The sequence below is a fragment of the Silurus aristotelis genome (assembly GCF_946808225.1).
Source record: "Silurus aristotelis genome assembly, chromosome: 24".
Lineage (NCBI taxonomy): Eukaryota > Metazoa > Chordata > Actinopteri > Siluriformes > Siluridae > Silurus > Silurus aristotelis.
This window is the reverse complement of record NC_139597.1, coordinates 12,334,817-12,355,323: the sequence shown is the minus strand read 5'-3', so window position 1 is coordinate 12,355,323 and position 20,507 is coordinate 12,334,817. Positions and strand designations below refer to the sequence as shown.

The 20,507-nt window shown below is 38.8% G+C and overlaps 1 protein-coding gene across 2 annotated transcripts in view; it reads left to right on the top strand.

Annotated features, from left to right (window-relative positions):
• The first annotated feature begins 2,027 nt into the window (after positions 1-2,027).
• gramd4a (GRAM domain containing 4a) overlaps positions 2,028-20,507 on the top strand; it is a 47,656-nt gene continuing 29,176 nt past the window's right edge. Inside the window, exons 1-3 of one of the 2 annotated variants that reach the window (XM_083528462.1) lie at positions 2,028-2,255; positions 7,557-7,764; positions 17,458-17,572. In XM_083528462.1, the coding sequence (XP_083384588.1) occupies positions 2,227-2,255; positions 7,557-7,764; positions 17,458-17,572 (352 nt within the window). In that variant the 5' untranslated portion in view covers positions 2,028-2,226. The remainder of the gene's footprint in view (positions 2,256-7,556; positions 7,765-17,457; positions 17,573-20,507) is intronic. The other variant, XM_083528461.1, reaches the window with a different exon arrangement.

The following is a 20,507-nucleotide window of genomic DNA, read 5'->3' as shown; positions in this document are numbered from 1 at the left end:
CTTTCTTCTATGTGTCTAGAATCTTCACATAATGCCAGGCTAAAGGCTCATTCCCTAGAGTTCTCCTTCAAAGGAGCATTGTGGATTCTTTCTTGTGCACTGTTATATATATATATAAAATTTGGACTTATGAGATTTCTGCTAGTTGCCTCAAGGGCTTTTTCTGCTGTCTGCTTGTTGTTGTATGGTGGTATGTCCGCAATTCCCTAAATGCCATTTCACCAGAAGGATTCTGTAGGGCAGAGGCTGATGGTGAAGAAACAGCTCAGAAGTGTTTCGGGTAAAGGTCACAAAAAGTAATATTATGTTCCTTGAGGTTACACATAACTATTTGTTTCTGTAAAGAGAAAGTTCAGTAATCAATAAAAGTTGCTTTTATTATATTAGAATCAATTTTTAAAAGGATTAAGTATATGTTATTTTAACAATCTTCTTGATAGTGGTGATCATTCAAATTTGATCTCTTTTTTTTTTTTTCAAAGAATTGAAAAGATTGCACAAATACCCAGTATGGCATGAGAATTAACACTTCAGCATTTCTGCAAAATGGTGATTACATTTATACTATATCTCTGGATTAGTAAGTGTAGTGTAATTTTACTTTTTATGGACTAACTGCACGGCTGTAACAGCAAAATGACATCTTGGCCATGTGGATATTAGACTTGCCCTGCACATTTGAGTGTCAGCTAATAAACAGCCCTTCCTGAAATGAAGGTATAAAGTGAAATGTGCTGGGCATTGCATACTCCAGCAATAGAGTTGCAAACCTGTGCACAAGGACATGTGAGAAAATGTGGTTGATGTTTCTGTAAAGAAAATATCTGTTTGGCCATCATATCTTAACATCATATGTCTTCTATTCACAAAAGAGTTTTTTGGTCTTAATTTCAAATGTTGTATTACATAAGCATGTGTCACCTAGGGATGGAGTATGGGGGGCTAACGGGGGCTTAGTGGTTTGTGCATACGCCTCACATCTCTAGGGTTGGGAGAGTTCGGGCTCTGGTTTGTACGAGGTCTTCATTTGCAAAGGTTTCCGGAAATGTCCCCCATATTTCTCGGGGTACTCTGGTTTTCTCCCTAATCCAAAGACATGCATTGTAGGGACTTTCAAATAGTCCTTAGTGGTCCAGTGTAATGTGTCCTTGTGTTTTGTGCTCTAAGTTGTCTATGCTATGCTAGATTAGATAGAATAAAAGCTTTTTTATGAAGCTCCCACTTATTCTGTTACATTTTCCTGATACACTGATCAGGTACAACATTTTGATCACCTGCCTAGTATCGTGTTGGTCCTCTGTTTGCTGCCAAAACAAACTTGACCCATTAACAGCATTAACTTCTTCAGCAATTTGAGCTACAGGAGCTCTTTATCTTTAGATCGGACCACATGGACCAGCTTTCGTTCACCATGTTCACCCCTGTTCCTTCCTTGGACCACTTTTGATAGACACTGACCACTGCAGACCGGGAAACACCCCACAAGAGCTTCAGTTTTGAAGATTTCAGATCTAACATATCAATTTGGCTCTGGTCAAAGTCGCTCAAATCTTTACGCTTGCCCATTTTTCCTGATTCTAACACATCAACTTTGAGGAACTTTGCTGCCTTATACATCCCACCCACAAACAGGTGCCATGATGAAGGAATAAACAGTGTCAGCTGTCATAATCTTATAATGTCATAATATTGCTCCTGGTCGGTGTATAAGCATTCAAATTAATGATTCAATCATGTAATATGTATCATAGTGATATTATACGCTATTTCAGGTGATACAGACAGACCCCTCTGCCATCCATCCCCCCCCCCCCCTCCTCCTACGCACCACGTGATTTCCCTAACCCGCAAAAAAACCACGTGGAAAAATGGTCTTGCGTGGAAGTGTTCCTTGATGCAAATACATGGGGGTTGATATGGGGCAATGTAGGATGAGTGGGAGTGAAAATGGAGCGCGGCGCTTCCTCTTTAAGACACCAGCGTGAGCGTGAGCGTGAGTGTGATGTCACGTCCTGCTCCGGCACGAGCGCTGGTTTAATCAACAGGAGGCGGACGCGCGCGCGTTCTCGGATCAAACGCACTTTTCCAGCGCTGCTTCTACTGCGATGCTAAAGCTTGAATAGCGGCCTGACAGCGACCTGCCCCCGGGGGGATTACTGACATTTATTTCCCATTTCCAGCAAGTGCACAAGGACGTTTTTTTCCCCGACGCAGACCTCCGCGTTAATGAAACTTCGCTCCGATTCCAGATCTGGGTAAGAGATTTGCTCTGAATCCTCTCCCACTATAAAGTCGTTTTTTTTTTTTTTTTTTTTTTACAATATTTCATTACTCACTGTCACATACTTAATAAATACAATTATGTTCTAGATGCCTCCATATAATAGTAGAATACAGGCAGCATGTTTCACTTTGTCCAAATAATTGTGTGATAACAATAATATCACTCTCAAGGTTACATGGTTCATCCTCAGTATCATGTAGTTACAAAGTAAACATGTTAGAAAACAAAAAAACAAATAACATATACAAAATGATAAATCTCAATTGATAGTATATCCACTTGATGTATAATATATATAATGTATAATAATATCCAATTTGACCCTGATACTAAAATCACTGATGCATTATGGTTATTGTGACTTATTATGGGTATTATAAGTATTTCTGTTTATTAGGTAATAGATTATATGTCAGGATTCATACTGGGATTCAGTCTGCTTTCACCTCCATTAATTCCTGGATGTTTAGAGACTCCCTTCAGTTCATTTTGTGGTTTGAATACATACAATACTGCATGGAGGATGTGTGTAGGAATCGCAGCTGCACGTTAATATCAGCTAAAGTGGTAAATGAATAATAAACGTTTTGCGATATTAATAGTGCATTAGTAGAACATGAATACATAATCGGGCATTAGGGACACATTAGGCACTTTTTTTCCCCCCACTGGGATCAAGTACCGAATGAGACCAGATGTAGAATAGTATAATACAGGCAGCATGTTTCACTTTGACCAAATAATTGTGTGATAACAATAATATCACTCTCAAGGTTACATGGTTCATCCTCAGTATCATGTAGTTACAAAGTAAACATGTTAGGAAACTAAAAAAACTAATACAAAATAGTAAATCTCAATTGATAATTGTATATCCACTTGATTTATAATATATATAATGTATTATAATAATATCCAATTTGACCCCGATACTAAAACCACTGATGCATTATGGTTATTGTGACTAATTATGGTTATTATAAATATTTCCTTATATTGTATAATACATTATATGTCAGAATTCATACTGGGATTTGGTCTGCTTTCACCTCCATTAATCCCTGGATGTTTAGAGACTCCCTTCAGTTGATTTTGAATGATTTCTAATTATTTTTTAATTATCCTGATTCTGTTTTCATTTGTGGTTTCAATACATACAATACTGCATGGAGGATGTGTGTAGGAATCGGAGCTGCACGTGAATATCACCTGAAGTAGTAAATAAATAATAAATGTTTTGGGATATTAATAGTGCATTAGTAGAACATGAATACATAATCGGGCATTAGGGACACATCAAGGCACTTTTTTTTTCACTGGGATCAAGTACCGAATGAGACCAGATTTAGTTTTGTTACTACTATAAGTGAAGCCGAGAGCCGGTATAGTCCGCTCTGATCTACTCTGGTCTAGGACTTTGTTTTTTTTATGAACCATTTTACACATCCAGTACATTTTCCAGCCTATTTGTTCACTCCATTTTACTTGGAAATGGGGCATGTTTTTTGCGTTATGATTTTTGTTTTTTACAGCTTTTTATTATCATTCTTATTTTATAGTGATTTTATTGCTGGGTAGAGGTACTAACATGTTCAGAAGCTCTGTTACCTCCATGAGTTCTTTCTCTTCTTACTAAAACAATTCTTTTATTATGTTATTATTAACAAATCATGTCATCATTAGGGGTTTATTTGTGTCCTACTTAATTTTTTTTTTTTAATATTTACCAAACCAAATGTAACTCAGGATATTATTCCAAATGAGTCAGCAGTTAAACGTTATTTACAGCTACAAGCTTTGGGTAAAGATACAAATATATGTCAGGACTAATCATTGTAAGGACTTTATTTACAACAGCCTGAATAAATGTCAAATTAAACATTTATTTTTATTTATACAGTATATTGGTGAAATGAGATGAAGGGAACTTCGTAGCAAATCCAGACTGCTTCATGAATAATATGAGAGATGGAAAATGGTAACAGGATCTGTTGATTAATAGAACAGAGTCAACAGTGTGCTCTTCATAAATTCATTTCCCGATCAGAACGAAAAATAATCCACGACAAGGTTAAGTGTTCTAATCTTAGAACAGTTACCAATGACCTGAACAACGTCATATTTTTTATCTCTTTATACTGTAGATACATTCATGTTGTTCCAGCTCTAGGAGACACTATCACTTATCGCCTGCATTGTTATAAACAGTCGCTCTCTCACCAGCTCCCTTTTCTTTCTCTCAATCTCCTGAGGTTAATAAAATAGACAAAAAAATAGTCTGCCCTAAAGACTTCCTCTGTAGCTCTCATGCTATAGACTACATCAATGAATGTTGAATAAACCGTCTCCTAATGAAATCCACAATACAAGTCCTGTGAAAATTTGGTTTCTATAGAAACATAATGTATAGAATTGAGAGTATGATTTATATAAGCTTTGGTAGGCTACTGCAATTGTTCATGTATAAACTGTGGGCTTGGAGCGTGTGTGTATAAATGACCAGAAAAAGAAAGGTAAAATAAACAATCTTTTTTTTTTTTTTTTTGTACCACTGCAGTCTGGCAGTGATGGCTGTCTGGTGGCATCTTTTTTTTCTTTTTAGAAGTCTTTTTTTGCAAAGCTTGGCCCGTGTGTTCTTGTGCATTGCCAGGCCCAATTTACATAAATTATTGCCAAACTGAAGCCTGTAATGTGAAAATGGGGCCACAAACACAATGAGTGTGCAGTACCACCTGATTAGATCATGAATGGGGGAAATGTTCTCCTAGTCATTGAGGCACTGAGGCATGCAGTGTGTGACCTGATAGCCGAGCCATTAGACCAAGTGTATTCTAACTCTGTGTACACTGCTCTCAACGAGAAGACCTCGCTGAGAGCCGGTAAGCATCGTGACCTCTATGAGCTTGAGATCTGGTGAGCAGCAGGAGTTGGAACATTTTGTCTTTAATTCTGTTCAAACATTCTCCTCTCTCTTTCACAGGAAGTTGTGCTGGCAGCGAAATGTAATTATTACCTTTCACAATAATGGACTGTTGAGTGCTCTTACTCTCATCTGTGTGTAAACTCACTTCAATGAGAGGTTCTCTGAAAAGGAGCAGCAGCACCTGAAGAACATCTTTGAATGCAGTTCTGTTAAATACCAACTAGGGTTTTCACAGCTCGGCTGAGACCCGCAGAGATTCATGTTTAATTCATGATGAATGAAGGGTCGCATTTAGTTTAGTGTGGATTGTAAAGCACTGAACAGTATGAATTCTTTTGGTTGTACAGTAAATGGTTGTACCTACAGCCCCAATGACAACAACTTACCTTTTAATACAAGATACATTTTTTTTATACATTTATCTCATGCCAGATATCTGTTTGTCCGCAAGTGAACACACCTTTTATACGTATTGGTGATGTGGTAGCTTATATTAATATCGAATTTATTGTACCAAGGTAGATGAGATTAGGTTGTAAAAACATCTCTCTTGAGCTGTGCAAATGAAAACTGGTTGGGTGGAGGGGCCCTGCCTGCTTCTGTGGTAGGCAGATATTAGACCTAACCTACATAAAAAGCATTCTGTGGTCTTAAGGAGACTAGACTGCATTGCAACCAGCATAACAACACATGAGAAGGTGCAACATAAACACAAAATAAAATGAAAACGACACTGCACACCTTTGCCAGTTTTCAAAGCTCAGGATAAACTTAAACACAACCAGCAAATTGTGGGACCTTTTTCTGGCGTGCCCTTTATGCTCCCTTTCTCTCATGAGTTGCTCAGTAGCTCCTGGTTCCATAACCTCAAATGACTGTATAAGACTGTAGAAAGGACATTACTCATGATCTTACATTCTGGTGCTCATGTTAGTTTTCACTCTCTGGTGTTTTGCACTGTTTTAAAGACTATAATCACACTCTTGATGTCACCCAAATGAGGATGGGTTCCCCTTTTGAGTCTGGTTCCTCTCAAGGTTTCTTCCTCATACCATCTAAGGGAATATTTCCTTTTGCCACAGTCCCCATGGCTGCTCATCAGGGATAAATACACATCGTTCAACTCTTAAATTCTGTAAAGCTGCTTTAAGACAATGTCCATTGTGAAAAGTGCTTTAGAAATAAACTTGAACTTTTGAAACCCAAACAAAGACATTTATTTCACCCTAGTCAAAGCGACTGAGAAATAAGATGACACAGAGAGTTGAGACAGGCTAATAGTTCACAGGTCAGTAGCGGATAAGTGGTTAACCTATTGGAAGAACATGACGTTTAAAAATCCCAGGCTTGCTAATCATCTAGAGCTGAGGTGACAGGGTCTCTAAACCCTACACTGTATCATTTGGAATTTTGTATAAAGCCCAATCCAATTAAATTAAATTTAGACCAAGATCAAAAGTATGATTGTCAAGATGGAGGCCTAGTTGACTGGGACTGGGAATTGAAAGACTGGAAATTGGAAGCCCTTTCATGACCCTGATTGTTTAACCCAGGTTCATAGCAGATTTTGCAGGTGTAAGGGATTCGAATAAATATGCCAAAATGAGAAAGTGCACCGAATTACAGTAGCCACACTAAAATGTATTTCCTGTGTGTAGCCACACCAGTACTTATGTGCATGTGTGTTTTGCTTTCTCCTGTTTAACTGTGTGTGACTGTGTCTGATGAGTCACTGACTGATCCTGTCTCTCACTCTTGCTTTCATTGCTCACCAACACATGCAAAGAGCATAGATATGGCAGGGGAATTCGATCACCTTTTGGGGCTGCAATAATAATAATAATAATAATAATAATAATAATAATAATAATAAAACAAAGTTTTGAACCTGAGCATAGAGTTTCTAAAGTGTTTTATGGCCAGACGTAAACAAATTGTTCTAACCTTGCTGGGTTTAAGTTATATATTATAGGGATTATGAATACCTCAGAATCAGAAGGTTGCACTATATCCATATTTGGACGTCAACTAAAGAAGCAGATAGTGGTGAAATGAATCATGACGATTTTGGTGGATATGGTGGAAACATTTAGCTTTGTCAAATGCCTAACATTAAATCCTAACCCACATCTCCAAGAAGCTGCGCCATGTTTAACCAGCACTATTTTCCAGAACAGTATTGCTCATACTCACACACACCATAATTGGGAATTCAAAGATTTTTCACACTGCAGTAAAATGTGACTTTTGGGTGGCGAAGCTCTACATTATATTTACATTATAACATGCAAAATTGAAAGTGTTAATTAGTCTTTATTAAATCTTTATTAATCTTTATTCTTTTTGCAGAGTTGGCGTACACCATGTTAAGGTAAAGCCTAAGCTAGCCGTGTTGAACATGTTAAAGAGGCTGGACAAAATAAGGTTTCGAGGCTCGAAGCGTGATGAGTTCCTGGATCTGGCCGAGTCTCCTACCGCCTCGGATAACGAGAGCATCGAGGACATTCTGATGAAGCCTCGGCTTTCCTTGCGAGACCCAGAAGAGCTGAGAGAACCAGTAAGTCAATCATACAAAATTCATTCAGTTATTCTAGCTCAATTATGTTATTCTTTATTCAAACAGAGTTAGTGTATCCCCAGTTCAAACTCATCTAGCCTTACCTACTGTAACTTAATTATCCATCACTCAAACCCAATTAACTAAAATCTTCAAGTTTTAATTAATTTAAATTTGGTTAATCCTACTGCAACTCAAGTCTGACAAAGCTGTCAATCAAACCTGGCTAGCATAACCTAAACAAAAGACACCTAGCTTTACATCATTTAAATTTGATAAGAATGAACTACTGTAACTTAACCTCAACTAATCACTCAAACCTGGCCTTAACTCAGAACCCTGTTTCGATTCACAAATTCTTATCTAACTCAAGTTTAGTTTCCTTACCTGATTTTTATCCAGTGTTCCTTTATTATTTAAAAATCTAGAGTTTCCCCCCAACATAAAGACAGCTGACACATAGGGAAAACATAAAGTATCTGTTTTGACAGTTTGCTTTCACTTGCGTGTTTTTGTGAATATGGACGTTATGTCTGTCTGGTTGAATGAGGCTGGATGTATTACTTAGACACGGCCAAGGTCACGCTCTCACACGGTCTTTGTTACCACTCAGTTTGTATGTCTGAGGTTTATCAAATGGAGTGTTATGTAAAACGTCTTACTTAACAACACCAGGTTACTGGCAGTACGTTGATTTTGTTTCCGCACCAGAAATGTCATTCTTTGAGTCAAAACTTAGTGGTACTGTACATTGGGCATTGCACTTGATGTGTCTAGATTCTACTAGGCATAAAGGCGTTTTGTTGTTTGGTGTACTTCCCTGTGCATAGCATGTGCTGTTGGATAAACTGAGCTAATTTAAAGCCCAGGGAGAGATGGCGAGATAGTCTGGTGTTGATAGCCATTCAGCCGAGAGTTCGCTTGATGCCTTTGCCTTCCTGTTTATTCAGCCGTCTTTATGTTGATTTTGTGCTCAAGGACGATCCAAAAGATTAAACACGCCAGCGTGACCAAACCTGGTGTCTCCATCAACGAGCAGATTGAAGAACTCACAGCCTCCTCACAGAGTCACACAGTCTCCAAGTGTTATAGCTCCAGAGCCCAACTCTAACATATAATGACCTAGTCATACTTTATGGATAATAGATAAAGGCTGAAAAGCGATTTATCTTTCGCAATGTTCTTAGACGTTGTAAGAGATTAAATCCAATATCTGTGTAATGTGATTCACCATATATGTGTGTGTGTGTGTGTGTGTGTCCGTTTGTGTTCTGCTTATTTTTGAAGCGTTTCCCATGATGAAATATATTAGATTAGTCATCATGTTGTGTAAGTGCCATGTGAGCCCAGTTTCTGTTTTTAATTTTCCACATGTTGAGGTGACCTTGCACTTTCTCTATTTCTTCAGTTCTCCTTATATCCTTTTTATGTTTTTATTTATTTTTCAAGAATCTCTTGTGTTACCAAATGCTTAGGTTGTTTTTGCCTTATCTGTTCTCTTCTGTTCTCTTCTCTTCTGATCTCTTCTCTTCTCCCTACTTTTCTTTTCTTTTCTTTTCTCTTCTCTTTTCTTCTCTTCTCTTCTCTTTTCTTCTCTTCTCTTCCTTTTCTCTTCTCTTCTCTTCTCTTCTCTTCTCTTCTCTTCTCTTCTCTTCTCTTCTCTAGTCTTTATTTCTCTTCTCTCTTCTCTTCTCTTCTCTTCTCTTCTCTTCTCTTCTCTTCTCTTCTCTTCTCTTCTCTTTTCTTCTCTTCTCTTTTCTTCTCTTCTCTTCTCTTCTCTTCTCTTCTCTTCTCTTCTCTTCTCTGATAGTTAGTAGACAGGTGGGTGTTTATGTGAAACTTGTCAGTGAAGGAGGAACCACTTGCTCCCTGCTCTATTTCTTCCACTGTTTATTTTTCCCACATAGCCGCCTCCTATCAGACCACATCACAGTTTAAAATAGTTTTTGACCCCTCGGGCTGAAAGGTGTGCTGGTCTAATGCCATCATCTAATGTAGCTATAGAGTTAAAGTGGGAAGAAAAAAAACATTCACACACATTATGCTATGTTTTTGGTTGTAAAAATATTGTTGCTTAAATGCATGACTTCCAATTTAGATCATAATTAGATCTGCTGACATGAGCAAACGTGAGCAAGTAAGAGTTCTTCTACACACCTGTTATTTTAGTTTGTAGACTCACTGTATTTTTTTAAGCACTACTAAATACACTTATAAAGGGCCCTGACCATAAGTGGCTCTGCAAAAGCTAAAGATCAGGACACTGTATTCTCTGATTCAACCTGTTTCTCAAGAAGAAAGAGAAAGTATCTTATCACCGTGTTGCTACAGAAAATCACTGGCTTCTAAAGCCACTACATTTCACATCACTTTAAAAAAAGGAAATTAAATGGAACATCATCTAGACCCAATCCCACAGTGTTGCTGTGGTCACTTATTAATTTCTCTCTTCTAGCTGCGGGTGGAGGTCTGACAATCATTTCTAGAGTTATTTATAGCGTAGTGGGTGGCATTGCATTTCATTCAATTTCACTTGTGACTTAACTTGAAATCGTTTCTCTGTTTTCGTAAGGGTCAAGCAAAACAAAAACTTAATCTCACTCCACAGTACAAGTGAGTAAAGAAAGGCAATAAATGTGGAAATGATTGAAGGAGTTTATACAATGTAAATGCTAAAATATGGGGAATGCTCAGATCATTTAAAACCTTGAGTCATTGAATATCAAACATAGATTTTTTTTATATTTTATTTTATTTTTATCTGCTTGTAAAGCTAATATATATATATATATATAAGACGTAAAGCAAGAGTCGATAGGACAGGCCAATATGCATATCATTTGAATGCGCTCTCTCCAATTCCAGTAAGTTCCACGTTTAACAATAGCCTTCTTATCATCGTTCGCCTCAGATAGCAGGGTTGGGGCTCAGAGCGTTCAATATTTTTTTTAACTCCCCCACAATCTGGGGGAAGTTCATTCCACCACCTTAGTGCCAGAACAGAAAAGAAGCTTGAAGTATACTTTTACCCTGAGAGAAGATTTGACCAGTCAAGCAGTGCTAGAGGATCTCAGGCAGCATGGGGCAGTGCGAGGAGTGATGAGGTCTCTTAGGTAAGAAGCTGCTGGTCCATTTTTGGTTTTGTAGGCAAGCATCAGTGTTTGAATAAAATGAATGCAGCTACCGGAAGCCAGTGAAGGGAGCACAGCAGTGGGGTGGTGTGGAATAACTTGGGTAGGTTAAACACAATTTGCACAGCTGAGTTTTGAATAATTTGCTATGGACAAATAGCGTTCAGAGGAAGACCTGCCAGCGGAAAGTTGCAGTAGTCCATGCTGATGTTGTAGAGAAGGAACCCACAAGCACGTGCCAAATTAGGAACATGTGAGGAAAAGGACAGTTGATTGATCATAGTGACCCCAAAGATGTGGCTGATGGTGAGAGCAGAGAGTTGTGAAGAGTTATTCTGAGATCCTGACCTGGAGATGAATCACCTGGGATGTCCAGCAGTTCAGTTTTGCTGGGGTTGAGTTTCAGTTGATTAGGGAGAGAAGGAGAAGATAAGTTGAGTGTCATCAGAATAGCATTGGTAAGAAACCCATGTGAGTATATGACTTCACCAAGAGAGTGAGTATAGAGGGAGAAAAAAGAGGACCTGTTCTGAGCCTCGTGGGACACCTGCGTGGGGCAGATGTAGATCCCCTCCATGTTACCTGGTAAGAGCGACCTTCCAGGAAGCAAACCATTCCTATTCTGCTACACGGATACCAAGGCTCCTGAGTGTTCAATAGAGAGTCTTGTGGTTGACCGTGTCGAATGCTGCTGAAAGGTTGAGGAGGATGAGGACAGACGACAGCTTGGCTGATCTAGCAGCATGTAATTTTTAAGTGACAGTCAAAAGGGCCATTTCTTCCCTTGTTTGTGGGAGGGCAGCTCTTAAATGTCAAGGAGAAGGAATTCAGAAAAGTCAGAAGGCAAGATGACTAAAGTTTGTCAGATGGGAGGTCAAAGTCACCATGAACTGTCAGAGGGGTGCTGTCAGAAGGGAAAGTACTTAGGAGTTCTAGAAAGTCTTTAAGTGGACCAGGAGGGCGGTAGATGACGATGATAAAGAGGTTGATTGATGACTATTCTGAAACTGCTTGAAATTCAAAAAAAGTGATGGTTAGATGAGACAAAGGGAGAGGTTTGAATCTCCATGACAACTGAAAACCTGACCACCACCTCTACCTTTTCCTGTTGGTAAATGAGAGAAAGCACAGGCAGAAGATAGAGCAGCTGGTGTAGCAGTGTATCTGGGTCTCAGTGAGTGCCAGAAAGTTAAAGGCATTGTGGGTAGTTAAAGCTGTGATAAAGTCAGCTTTCCTTACAGCAGACTGGCAGTTCCAGAGTCCACCTACCACCTCTGTTTGAGATTGATACAGCAGAGGACGGTAGATTAGGTTACTGTCAATGTAGCCTTTGTTCTGTGGATGAGAGTGTCTGTGTCTGTAAGAGGTGACTACAGAAATGGGTTTAAGACATGTGTCTAGTCTGCCAACCTGAGATCAATATATGATTTTAATAACACAAGAGAACAAGATCAGTACTAATAAGACACTTGCTATTTAAACGTTACTGACCTTGGCAGGGTTAACTTCAACCTTTAGCAAAGGACCTTCAATATAATTAGCAAGCCTTGCCGACAATCCACACCTTAATTGAGACTGAATCCACCCTTGAATAATTACCTGAGAGAACTAATAAGCACAGGCCAGCACAATAGAATCAACAATGCTATAACAATGCTACTATATAACAATGCAAATAACACATTAAAGCATGGCAAAATAATTAACAAAATAAAATATTTATAAATATATTATATATTCTATATTTTCAGTACTGTTGGAGTCAGAATGTGCAATAAAATGTCAGTAATACAAAACAACGAACAGTTTAGCGGTAAAAATAGTTTTATTATATATATCTGCTACTAGATAAATAGATTTATCTCATTCATACATGGGATTTAAGCTCATGATCTTCGGATCTAAAGTCCAATGCCTTAACCACTAAACAACCACGTCCCCAGGTAAAGCTGTAATGTTTTGTTTTGACTTGAAAAGTCTTCCATTTTTCCATCAAGAGTTTTATAGAGGTGCTTTGGACATTGCGCAAATTTAAATATGACTACAAACTGATAAAATATCCAACATTTTGTTCTTTAAAAGAAACTGATTGTTAATAAATTTCTGGGGTGTAAGTGGTATAAAACACCAGAGGTATGGATTCATACAGTGAGGAAAATAAGTATTTGAACACCCTGCTATTTTGCAAGTTCTCCCACTTAGAAATCATGGAGGGGTCTGAAATTGTCATCGTAGGTGCATGTCCACTGTGAGAGACATAATCTAAAAAAAAAAAATCCAGAAATCACAATATATGATTTTTAAACAATTTATTTGTATGATACAGCTGCAAATAAGTATTTGAACACCTGTCTATCAGCTAGAATTCTGACCCTCAAAGACCTGTTAGTCTGCCTTTAAAATGTCCACCTCCACTACATTTATTATCCTAAATTAGATGCACCTGTTTGAGGTCGTTAGCTGCATAAAGACACCTGTCCACCCCATACAATCAGTAAGAATCCAACTACTAACATGGCCAAGACCAAAGAGCTGTCCAAAGACACTAGAGACAAAATTGTACACCTCCACAAGGCTGGAAAGGGCTACGGGGAAATTGCCAAGCAGCTTGGTGAAAAAAGGTCCACTGTTGGAGCAATCATTAGAAAATGGAAGAAGCTAAACATGACTGTCAATCTCCCTCGGACTGGGGCTCCATGCAAGATCTCACCGCGTGGGGTCTCAGTGATAAGGAAGGTGAGAAATCAGCCCAGAACTACACGGGAGGAGCTGGTCAATGACCTGAAAAGAGCTGGGACCACCGTTTCCAAGGTTACTGTTGGTAATACACTAAGACGTCATGGTTTTAAATCATGCATGGCACGGAAGGTTCCCCTGCTTAAACCAGCACATGTCCAGGCACGTCTTAAGTTTGCCAGTGACCATTTGGATGATCCAGAGGAGTCATGGGAGAAAGTCATGTGGTCAGATGGGACCAAAATAGAACTTTTGGGTCATAATTCCACTAAACGTGTTTGGAGGAAGAAGAATGATGAGTACCATCCCAAGAACACCATCCCTACTGTGAAGCATGGGGGTGGTAGCATCATGCTTTGGGGGTGTTTTTCTGCACATGGGACAGGGCGACTGCACTGTATTAAGGAGAGGCTGACCAGGGCCATGTATTGCAAGATTTTGGGGACCAAACCTCCTTCCCTCAGTTAGAGCATTGAAGATGGGTCGAGGCTGGGTCTTCCAACATGACAATGACCCGAAGCACACAGCCAGGATAACCAAGGAGTGGCTCTGTAAGAAGCATATCAAGGTTCTGGCGTGGCCTAGCCAGTCTCCAGACCTAAACCCAATAGAGAATCTTTGGAGGGAGCTTAAACTCCGTGTTTATCAGCGACAGGCCAGAAACCTGACTGATCTAGAGAAGATCTGTGTGGAGGAGTGGGCCAAAATCCCTCCTGCAGTGTGTGCAAACCTGGTGAAAAACTACAGGAAACGTTTGACCTTTGTAAATGCAAACAAAGGCTACTGTACCAAATATTAACATTGACTTTCTCAGGTGTTCAAATACTTATTTGCCGCTGTATCATACAAATAAATAGTTAAAAAATCATACATTGTGATTTCTGTTTTTTTTTTTTTAGATTATGTCTCTCACAGTGGACATGCACCTACGATGACAATTTCAGACCCTCCATGATTTCTAAGTGGGAGAACTTGCAAAATAGCAGGGTGTTCAAATACTTATTTTCCTCACTGTATCTTATAAGAGCTGTGCAGACTGATAGTATTCCCACTTGTAACATGAATAAGATCTGTATTAATACACGTGTTCTAATACACCATTGTTTCTGTAGTAATAACTCATTAACAGAGGACTTGGGTTTTATTCTTTCATCTTTAACTGTCAGTTTGTACTTTTTTTTTGTTACGTCTGTTGACTAATGAAGATAAGAATCGGAAGATGAACAAGTCTGTGTGTGTGTGTGTGTGTGTGTGTATAAATATGGGCATATGTGTGTATAATCTGTGTTTAAACACCCAGACTCTGGGTCTCAGACTGTTTTCCTCTAAGTCTTTCACATATATTGCAGGTGGGCATGCAGGCACCAGCCTGGCACTGGATTTTCCCAGAATGACAGCGTGTGTGTAGGGGTGTGTTGGTGTATTTCTGGCAAAGATGTGACAGGCTCATGAGACATTTTCTAAGCAGCAGCATCACACAGTAAAGACACCATCCGAGGAGAGCAATGACTCAGAGCACAACCTTGCTCTTTTTCTCTTTCTCTTTCTCTTTCTCTTTCTCTCTCTCTCTCTCTCTCTCTCTCTCTCTCTCTCTCTCTCTCTCTCTCTCTCTCTCTCTCTCTCTTTCCCTTTCGCTCCCTCTAGCACACAAAATAAATAAATAAGGAGCAGCTCCTGTAATTTGTATAGTGTGTAATACAGCAAAGTTCCTATTTCTCTGTGTAGTGTCCTCTACATTACATTACATACAACACCTAACACCCTCTATCTCTCTATCACTATAGTGTTCAGTACATTACTGTAACACCCTCCCTCTCTATCACTATAGTGTTCAGTACATTACTGTAACACCCTCCCTCTCTATCACTATAGTGTTCAGTACATTACTGTAACACCCTCCCTCTCTATCACTATAGTGTTCAGTACATTACTGTAACACCCTCCCTCTCTATCACTTTAGTGTTCAGTACATTACTGTAACACCCTCCCTCTCTATCACTTTAGTGTTCAGTACATTACTGTACCACCCTCCCTCTCTATCACTATAGTGTTCAGTACATTACTAACACTCTCCCTCTCTATCACTATAGTGTTCAGTACATTACTGTAACACCCTCCCTCTCTATCACTATAGTGTTCAGTACATTACTGTAACACCCTCCCTCTCTATCACTATAGTGTTCAGTACATTACTGTACCACCCTCCCTCTCTATCACTATAGTGTTCAGTACATTACTGTAACACCCTCCCTCTCTATCACTATAGTGTTCAGTACATTACTGTAACACCCTCCCTCTCTATCACTATAGTGTTCAGTACATTACTGTAACACCCTCCCTTTCTATCACTATAGTGTTCAGTACATTACTGTAACACCCTCCCTCTCTATCACTATAGTGTTTAGTACATTACTGTAACACCCTCCCTCTCTATCACTATAGTGTTCAGTACATTACTGTAACACCCTCCCTCTCTATCACTATAGTGTTCAGTACATTACTGTAACACTCTCCCTCTCTATCACTATAGTGTTCAGTACATTACTGTTACACTCTCCCTCTCTATCACTATAGTGTTCAGTACATTACTGTAACACTCTCCCTCTCTATCACTATAGTGTTCAGTACATTACTGTAACACCCTCCCTCTCTATCACTATAGTGTTCAGTACATTACTGTAACACCCTCCCTCTCTATCACTATAGTGTTCAGTACATTACTGTAACACTCTCCCTCTCTATCACTATAGTGTTCAGTACATTACTGTAACACCCTCCCTCTCTATCACTATAGTGTTCAGTACATTACTGTAACACCCTTCCTCTCTATCACTATAGTGTTCAGTACATTACTGTACCACCCTCCCTCTCTATCACTATAGTGTTCAGTACATTACTGTAACACCCTCCCTCTCTATCACTATAGTGTTCAGTACATTACTGTACCACCCTCCCTCTCTATCACTATAGTGTTCAGTACATTACTGTAACACCCTTCCTCTCTATCACTATAGTGTTCAGTACATTACTGTACCACCCTCCCTCTCTATCACTATAGTGTTCAGTATATAAAACTTTCCAGTGTTTGTCACTCACTCACTCACAATAACACACACACACACACACACACACACACACACACACACACACACACACACACACACACACACAGTCTCTATTCTCTGTCGTTTTTTTCCTTATTTGTTTACACCTTAGTTTTCCCTGCTTTGTATAATTGGTGTGTGTGTGTGAGCGTGTATGTGTGTGAGCGTGTGTGAGCGTGTGTGTGTGTGTGTGTGTGTGTGTGTGTGTGTGTGTTTGGATCGAGACCTGCCGCAGTGTGCATATATAAAGCAGCCTATTGCAAGGACAGGGTGCTGCATTGTGTGTGTGTGCGCGTGCGTGTGTGTCTGTGTTTGTGTGAGACACAGCGAGAAGAGCAAGCCTACGCTTTCAGTCGCAGTGGCCTCTTAAAGAGATACCCTTCCTCTCACACCTTAATTCTTCCCCTTGTCTACTTCCTCGACCCCCCCTCCTACCGTCTCGGAGCACATGGAGTCAGAGCGAGAGTATAGCCTGCTCTCTGAATAGCATGGGAGCTCCGACCCTCTGACACTGCGCTTTGCATTTTCAGGGAACAGCAGGAAGCAGAAAGGCGTGGGATTTTAGTAAGGTGGCTCCCTGTTTACCAGCTGCACGTGCTGTGTGTGTTTTACACACCTTTTGGGTGCTTTGCATTTTCCTCAGCCTGTATGTGTACGTGTGAATGTGGCAACGAGTGATAGACTGTAACCAATGTGTACGTGTGGGTGTGTGTGTTGGACAGGCTGGATCGGGAGCTGTCAACATGGCTGCCATGCAGGACCTGAGGAGCGACTCTGAACGCCTCAATGAGGTTAAAGGTCATCTAGAGATTGCCTTACTGGAGAAGCACTTCCTGCGTGAGTAATGATGGAGAGATGTGACTTTTTGTATGTATGTGTGTTTGTGTGTATTCGTGTGTGTTTGTGCGACTGACTTTAAAGACGTAAAACCCTAATAGGCTTCAGTTAAGCATTTATCAAGCTGCATGTTCTATGATTCTTATCTCACCACTAAGACCACTTGGTCTCGGTTTACTCATTTTGTACATGGACTGCTTTGTAAATTAGAACATTAGTCTTTTCTTTATTTCACATAACACCAGAGACTGACATGTCTTGTGTCTTGTGCATACTGAAACCTGACCATGTGCTCAGGAAGAAAACGCTCTTACTGTATTTAGCAGTACAAAGTAAATTTTTGTAGAAATCATTGTCATACAGCATTAGAAACCCTTGTCTGTGATGCTAAACAACTCTGGGTGAGTAGTGACTCAGGATTCCATTACGAATTACATTACATTAGACTACATTAGTCTCATAGCTCAAGTGCAAAGCAAGTGTTGTTTTTTTTTTTAAACTAAGAACACACATTTTAACATCGTACTATTATTATTTATCTACTAGTTTGCTGTTCTTTTTTTTTAACGATTCATTCTTGAATTTATTGATCTATTATTGATTCATACTGAGGATATTGTTAGCTTGGTCTTCTTGAGGAAGTCATATGCATGCACATGTATCCTGTATATCCACTGTGGGACGAATAAAGTTTTGATCTAGGGAAATGATCAATAATGGGGTGGTGCGATTCAGCCCAGTGTAGAGCAGAGGTGGAAAAAAAGTACACACATACTTTACTTAAGTAGAAGTACAGATACTCAAGCTTTAAAATACTAAAATAAAAGTTGAAGTACTGATTATACTTTTTTTACTCAAGTGAAAGAAAAGAAGTTTGGGCTCTGACATGTACTTAAGTAAAAAGTAGTTAATACTTCTACCTGTTTTAGTGTCACGCTGGTAACTGGACCTCACATCATATTAATATTAGGGCTGTCAATCAATTAAAATATTTAATCGCAACTTAATAACACATTTTTGTCTGTTCTAAATGTACCATATATTAATACTTCATGTTTTGAATACTCTAAGCAACAATGAAATATGGATGCTTTATGTAAATGTATGTTTATTATAAGTGAAACCAAACTCAACATAGAGCATGAAGACAACAATTTCTTGTAAATGTTTGAAAGTAATAATGGTGGTTTAAATTACGTAAAAATCAGGACACCAAATGGAACCGTTGCTATGTTTCCACACGGACAGTTAATGTGGTGACACTGGAGAAACTGCACCTCAATTCAAGTCAAGTCAAGAAGCTTTTATAATAATTATACCGATGTATGGTATGGTTTTATGGGATTTATGGCCCGATTACATAATCAGAGCAACTTATTAGACGATGTGAATGTGATTTATGTAAAAGACATTTCAAGCTTTCTATACATATATTTATTATGTCTGTGAGGCAAATATTCACTGAAATTCAGGTTGTTTTATTTGTGTTTGTGAAGAGAGATGACATGGCAGAGAGCGCACACTGTCTGTTTACTTTATTTTACAAAAGCACAGCATTTTGTTGTGTAAGTGTATACAAATAAAATTAGACATTTTACAGATTCGAAAGATGAATTGTTCTTATCTGTACGATCAAAAACGACAGTAATTTAAGTTGGTTTCGGCGTTATGAGGAAAAACATGGCGGATTTTGGAGTTTGATTTGAGACTTGGCGTTTAAATAAAACAAATGTTTACTGATATTTTTGGTGGAGTTTATTTCTTTATTTTATATCTGAGTAAAGAAAGGATGTCGTGAATAAATGTATGTTGTGCTGATGGTTTACATTTTTTTATATTTAATACCTTTTCTATTTAGTTATTTATTTATGTATTTATATTTTTAGTAAAAAAGGGTAAAACAGAAATGCGCACTGATTGATGGCGCGTTAATAAAATTAAGTGCAGAAAAAAAATAATTTGCGTTTGAATTTTGACAGCCCTAATATATAAATACAAAACTAATTACACATTTTGTTACCTAATGAATGTGTCCAGGCTGAACATCCACATAAAGAACACAAGCTGAAAAAAGATGATAATGATCAAGTGTTTAGGAATGTTTCTGTTCTCAGTCATGTTCACATCACTGACTCCCTCTGTCTCATCAATGTTAACCCCAGACTTCTTGTTGCCTTCTGCCTGCTCATTCTTAGCTTCGTAAACTAGTCTACATCTGTGGTGAATGAGAGTCGGGACATTATACACCAGTGGATTGAAAAGATGCTCAATGACAGGAAATCGGTTGATGGGCTGAAATTGGCGCGCAGTGAAAATAAAAGATATTGACATTTCACCAAATCAGTGGATTAAAACTAAAAGTAATGAGCCGGATTTGAAAATGTAAGAAGTAGAAAGTACAGATATTTGTGTAAAAATGTAATGAGTAAAAAGTTGCCGGAAAAATAAATAGTGAAATAAAGTACTGATACCAAAAAAATCTACTTAAGTACATTAACAAAGTATTTGCACTTCGTTACCTCCCACCTCTGGTGTAGAGTGGAGATACTGGTAGGACTATGGTAGGACAAAGTTGACCAAATCTTCCAGTAATAGCATGTCCCAATGTATTTCATTCCGCTTATGGCACAGCAGTTTGCCAACAATCGCAATACAGTAAAACACAGTTGGACGAGCATAATTCGTTTTTAAAAGTAGGTCTATTTGCTCGTACGTTCGAACTAATTTTCCCCATAAGAATGAATGTAAAAGCAATTTAATCCATTCCGAAACTTCATTCGATCGCTTATTTCTGCACTTAAAAAGTATTTGTAGCCTATTTTAACAAACAAATACACCGCAAATTACCGTAATGTAAACATCATTTAACCCTAAGCCAGTGTGGTAGTGGTTGATTGCGAGTGTGAGACGCACACCACGCGCGTAACCTTCTTGG